The following is a 6,395-nucleotide window of genomic DNA, read 5'->3' as shown; positions in this document are numbered from 1 at the left end:
AAGAACCCAAATACATGGAGACTAAACAGTATCCTTCTAAAGAATGAATGGGTCAACCGGGAAATTAAAGAAGAATTGAAAAAAATCATGGAAACAAATGATAATGAAAATACAACGGTTCAAAATCTGTGGGACACAACAAAGGCAGTCCTGAGAGGAAAATATATAGCGGTACAAGCATTTCTCAAGAAACAAGAAAGGTCTCAGGTACACAACCTAACCCTACACCTAAAGGAGCTGGAGAAAGAACAAGAAAGAAACCCTAAGCCCAGCAGGAGAAGAGAAATCATAAAGATCAGAGCAGAAATCAATGAAATAGAAACCAAAAAAACAAATAGAACAAATCAACGAAACTAGGAGCTGGTTCTTTGAAAGAATTAATAAAATTGATAAACCCCTGGCCCGACTTATCAAAAAGAAAAGAGAAAGGACCCAAATAAATAAAATCATGAATGAAAGAGGAGAGATCACAACTAACACCAAAAAAATACAAACTATTATAAGAACATACTATGAGCAACTCTACGGCAATAAATTTGACAATCTGGAAGAAATGGATGCATTCCTAGAAACATATAAACTACCACAACTGAACCAGGAAGAAATAGAAAGCCTGAACAGACCCATAACCAGTAAGGAGATTGAAACAGTCATTAAAAATCTCCAAACAAACAAAAGCCCAGGGCCAGACGGCTTCCCGGGGGAATTCTACCAAACATTTAAAGAAGAACTAATTCCTATTCTCCTGAAACTGTTCCAAAAAATAGAAATGGAAGGAAAACTTCCAAACTCATTTTATGAGGCCAGCATCACCTTGATCCCAAAACCAGACAAGGATCCCACCAAAAAAGAGAGCTATAGACCGATATCCTTGATGAACACAGATGCGAAAATACTCAACAAAATACTAGCCAATAGGATTCAACAGTACATTAAAAAGATTATTCACCACGACCAAGTGGGATTTATTCCAGGGCTGCAAGGTTGGTTCAACATCCGCAAATCAGTCAATGTGATACAACACATCAATAAAAAGTAAGAACAAGAACCATATGATACTCTCAATAGATGCTGAAAAAGCATTTGACAAAGTACAACATCCCTTCCTGATCAAAACTCTTCAAAGTGTAGGGATAGAGGGCACATACCTCAATATCATCAAAGCCATCTATGAAAAACCCACCGCAAATATCATTCTCAATGGAGAAAAACTGAAAGCTTTTCCGCTAAGGTCAGGAACACGGCAGGGATGTCCATTATCACCACTGCTATTCAACATCGTACTAGAGGTCCTAGCCTCAGCAATCAGACAACAAAAGGAAATTAAAGGCATCCAAATCGGCAAAGAAGAAGTCAAATTATCACTCTTCGCAGATGATATGATACTATATGTGGAAAACCCAAAAGAATGCACTCCAAAACTGCTAGAACTTATACAGGAATTCAGTAAAGTGTCAGGATATAAAATCAATGCACAGAAATCAGTTGCATTTCTCTACACCAACAGCAAGACAGAAGAAAGAGATATTAAGGAGTCAATCCCATTTACAATTGCATACAAAACCATAAGATACCTAGGAATAAACCTAACCAAAGAGACACAGAATCTATACTCAGAAAACTATAAAGTACTCATGAAAGAAATTGAGGAAGACACAAAGAAATGGAAAAATGTTCCATGCTCCTGGATTGGAAGAATAAATATTGTGAAAATGTCTATGCTACCTAAAGCAATCTACACATTTAATGCAATTCCTATCAAAGTACCATCCATCTTTTTCAAAGAAATGGAACAAATAATTCTAAAATTTATATGGAACCAGAAAAGACCTCGAATAGCCAAAGGGATATTGAAAAAGAAAGCCAACGTTGGTGGCATCACAATTCCGGACTTCAAGCTCTATTACAAAGCTGTCATCATCAAGACAGCATGGTACTGGCACAAAACAGACACATAGATCAATGGAACAGAATAGAGAGCCCAGAAATAGACCCTCAAATCTATGGTCAACTAATCTTCGACAAAGCAGGAAAGAATGTCCAATGGAAAAAAGACAGCCTTTTCAATAAATGGTGCTGGGAAAATTGGACAGCCACATGCAGAAAAATGAAATTGGACCATTTCCTTACACCACACACAAAAATAGACTCAAAATGGATGAAGGACCTCAATGTACGAAAGGAATCCATCAAAATCCTTGAGGAGAACACGGGCAGCAACCTCTTCGACCTCTGCCGCAGCAACATCTTCCTAGGAACAACGCAAAAGGCAAGGGAAGCAAGGGAAAAAATGAACTACTACTGGGATTTCATCAAGATCAAAAGCTTTTGCACAGCAAAGGAAACAGTTAACAAAATCAAAAGACAACTGACAGAATGGGAGAAGATATTTGCAAACGACATATCAGATAAAGGACTAGTGTCCAGAATCTATAAAGAACTTAGCAAACTCAACACCCAAAGAACAAATAATCCAATCAAGAAATGGGCAGAAGACATGAACAGACATTTCTGCAAAGAAGACATCCAGATGGCCAACAGACACATGAAAAAGTGCTCCATATCACTCGGCATCAGGGAAATACAAATCAAAACCACAATGAGATATCACCTCACACCAGTCAGAATGGCTAAAATCAACAAGTCAGGAAATGACAGATGCTGGCGAGGATGCGGAGAAAGGGGAACCCTCCTACACTGTTGGTGGGAATGCAAGCTGGTGCAGCCACTCTGGAAAACAGCATGGAGGTTCCTCAAAATGTTGAAAATAGAACTGCCCTATGACCCAGCAATTGCACTACTGGGTATTTACCCTAAAGATACAAATGTAGTGATCCAAAGGGACACATGCACCCGAATGTTTATAGCAGCAATGTCCACAATAGCCAAAACTATGGAAAGAACCTAGATGTCCATCAACAGATGAATGGATCAAGAAGATGTGGTATATATACACAATGGAATACTATGCAGCCATCAAAAGAAATGAAATCTTGCCATTTGCAACAAACATGGATGGAACTAGAGCGTATCATGCTTAGCGAAATAAGTCAAGCAGAGAAAGACAACTATCATATGATCTCCCTGATATGAGGAAGTGGTGATGCAACATGGAGGCTTAAGTGGGTAGAAGAATAAATGAAACAAGATGGGATTGGGAGGGAGACAAACCATAAGTGACTCTTAATCTCACAAAACAAACTGAGGGTTGCCGGGGGGAGGGGGTTTGGGAGAAGGGGGTGGGATTATGGACATTGGGGAGGGTATGTGATTTGGTGAGTGCTGTGAAGTGTGTAAACCTGGTGATTCACAGACCTGTACCCCTGGGGATAAAAATATATGTTTATAAAAATAAAAAATTATAAAAAAAAAAAAATAAATGTAAAAATATGAAAAAAAAAAAAAAAAAAATAAAACTGAAAATTTGCTATAGACCATTTTCTCAAAAATAATCCATATGTTTCTGTTATAGAGCTACAGTCCAAATTTGCATGTATAATCTTCAACAGAAGGCTTTTCACATACATTTTTAAAAATTAATTTGTTTTTTTCTTTTATTTTTTATATTTTTTAATGTATTTTTTATTTATTTTCAGCATAACAGTATTCATTATTTTTGCACCACACCCAGTGTTCCATGCAATCCATGCCCTCTATAATACCCACTACCTGCTACACTGACCTCCCATCCCCTGCCCCTCCAAACCCCTCAGATTGTTTTTCAGAGTCCATAGACTCTCGTGATTCACCTCCCCTTCCAATTTACACCAACTCCCTTCTCCTCTCTAACACCCCTTGTCCTCCATGCTATTTGTTATGCTCCACAAATAAGTGAAACCATATGATAATTGACTCTCTCTGCTTGACTTATTTCACTCAGCATAATCTCTTCCAGTCCCGTCCATGTTGCTACAAAAGTTGGGTATTCATCCTTTCTGATGGAGGCATAATACTCCATAGTGTATATGGACCACATCTTCCTTATCCATTCGTCCGTTGAAGGGCATCTTGATTCTTTCCACAGTTTGGCGACCGTGGCCATTGCTGCTATAAACACTGGGGTACAGATGGCCCTTCTTTTCACTACATCTGTATTTTTGGGGTTAATACCCAGTAGTACATTTGCAGGGTCATGGGGAAGTTGTATTTTTAATTTCTTGAGGAATCTCTACACTGTTCTCCAAAGTGGCTGCACTAACTTGCATTTCCACCAACAGTGGAAGAGAGTTCCCCTTTCTCCACATGCCCTCCAACACATGTTGTTTCCTGTCTTGCTAATTTTGGCCATTCTAACTGGTGTAAGGTGGTATCTCAATGTGGTTTTAATTTGAATCTCCCTGTTGGCTAGTGATGATGAACATTTTTCCATGTGTCTGATAGCCTTTTGTTTGTCTTCATTGGAGAAGTGTCTGTTCATATCTTCTGCCCATTTTTTGTTATGATTGTCTCTTTTGTGTGTGTTGAGTATGAGGAGTTCTTTACAGATCCTGGATATCAACCTTTTGTCTGTACTGTCATTTGCAAATATCTTCTCCCATTCTGTGGGTTGCCTCTTTGTTTTCCTGACTGTTTCCTTTGCTGTGCAGAAGCTTTTGATTTTGATGAAGTCCTAAAAGTTCATTTTCACTTTTGTTTCCTTTGCCTTTGGAGACATATCTTGAAAGAATTGCTGTGGCTTATATCGAAGAGATTACTGCCTATGTTCTTCTCTAGTATTCTGATGGAGTCCTGTCTCACATTGAGGTCTTTTATCCATGTAGAAGAATGAAACTCGACCATTCTCTTAAACCATACACAAAGATAAACTCAAAATGGATAAAAGACCTCCATGTGAGACAGGAACTTCTCTTTTTAAATAGAACTAAATTATCTTTTTTTTTTTAAATTAGAAATTAACAATGTTTTTATTGAACATACCTAAATTTGGAGTAGGGTGGGGTCACAGAGTGGGGTCAGGGCACAGGGGACACGGTGCTACAGAAGGGACGGGTGCAGGCCAGGCCTCACTCTCGGGGGTCCGTTAGGACTCCTCGCTCGGCCGCAGCGCTGCCTAAGATGAAGCCCAGGGCCAGGGACTCGGTCTGGTCGAAGGAGCCGCGCAGCTGCTCCACGTGCTGGTTCAGGGTCAGCAGCTGGTCGCATAGGAGGCCCAGGATGGCCACGATGTCGCCCAGGTGCCCCAGGGTCTGCAGAAGGGCTGCGTTCAGCGACGGGGTCGCGGACTGCGGGGGCGCGTGGTCCTCGGGGCGGCTGGGCAGCGAGTCTGGGTCCTCCCGGGCGGGGTCCAGGACCGGCGGCGGCGGGGATCCCGGAACGTGGAAAGGCTCGCGGTCCTCGGGCCAGCCCGGTGCGGGGCTGGCCGTGGAGAGCGCCGTAGGGGAGCCGGGAGCTCTAGGGGCGTCCGCAGACTTGGGCGGGGTCGGGCTGAACCTGAGCGTCGAGGCCGGGTCCGCGACGGGGCCGCGCGTGGACCGCGGCGGCGGGACGTCTGGCTTGGCGGGCGAGAAGGGCACGGCGGGGGCCGGGCGGCGTCCGCGCGGGGGGCTCCCGGGCCCCGGGGAGCGGCGGCGGCCGCCGCGCGGGTTTCCGTTGTCGCCCAGCAGCCCCATGAGCTCGCGGATCTGTGCGTCGAAGGGCCCGGGCGGCTGGCCCTGCGCGTCACGGAGCTTGTCCTTGAGGAACTTGTAGCGGCGGCGGCACTGCGCGGGCGTGCGGCGCACCTGCTGGCGGGCCAGCGCGGCCGACACGCGGCGGTAGGTGGGCAGCGCCTGGCGGCGGTCCAGCAGCAGCGCGGGCCACACGGCCGGCTGCAGCAGCGTGCCCAGCAGCAGCAGCTCCGTCTCGCGGGCGCTCCAGGGCGTGCGCTGCGCCGAGCCCGGGGACTCGGGCGACCCGGGGAGGCCGGGGGACCCGGGGGACGCGAACGCCGCCAGCGCGCCGGGTGAGGCGGGCCGCCCCGGCGGGGTTCCCGTCGCGCCCCAGGCCGGCTGCGGCTCGGGGTCTGGGCTGGCTGGCGATGCCGGCGCGGGGGGCGCGGGGGGCGCGGGCGGGGGCGGCCGCCGCGGCCGGAGCAACATCCCGGGGCCGGCGGAGCTCGCAGGGTCGCGGCGGCGGCCGGCCTAAATTATCTTTTCTAATGGAGGAGTAATTACTAGTATGTGGAAAAAACAATAATTTTCCATTCTTTCTTGAATAATTTCAAAATTCCTTTCCCTACAGTATCTCCCAGAGATGTCTTCCAGAGATACTAGTATTAAGCAGCATAATGCTTTTTCATTGCTTCTTTTCAACTATGTATGTCTTTTGGAAGAGATTGAAGTGAGAAATTACAAACATGAGCCCGAGAAAGGAAAATAATTGAGAACATAGAAATTTCATTTGGATAATAAACCAGC

The 6,395-nt window shown here is 45.1% G+C and overlaps 1 protein-coding gene across 1 annotated transcript; it reads right to left on the bottom strand.

Annotated features, from left to right (window-relative positions):
* Positions 1–5,003: 5,003 nt before the first annotated feature.
* On the bottom strand, positions 5,004–6,077 carry LOC123393994 (undifferentiated embryonic cell transcription factor 1-like). Its single transcript, XM_045087398.1, has one exon. The coding sequence runs from the start codon at positions 6,075–6,077 to the stop codon at positions 5,004–5,006; it is 1,074 nt and encodes a 357-aa protein (XP_044943333.1).
* Positions 6,078–6,395: the final 318 nt, after the last annotated feature.

This window comes from Mustela putorius, unplaced genomic scaffold (assembly GCF_011764305.1).
Source record: "Mustela putorius furo isolate JIRA1106 unplaced genomic scaffold, ASM1176430v1.1 tig00001130_pilon_pilon_pilon, whole genome shotgun sequence".
Taxonomy (NCBI): Eukaryota; Metazoa; Chordata; class Mammalia; order Carnivora; family Mustelidae; genus Mustela; species Mustela putorius.
Note: the sequence above shows the minus strand (reverse complement) of the source record. Positions and strands in the feature narration are given on the sequence as shown.

Excerpts from the sequence above, each read along its gene's own strand:
- LOC123393994 (XM_045087398.1), bottom strand. The coding sequence starts at position 6,077 with ATGTTGCTCCGGCCGCGGCGGCCGCCCCCGCCCGCGCCCCCCGCGCCC.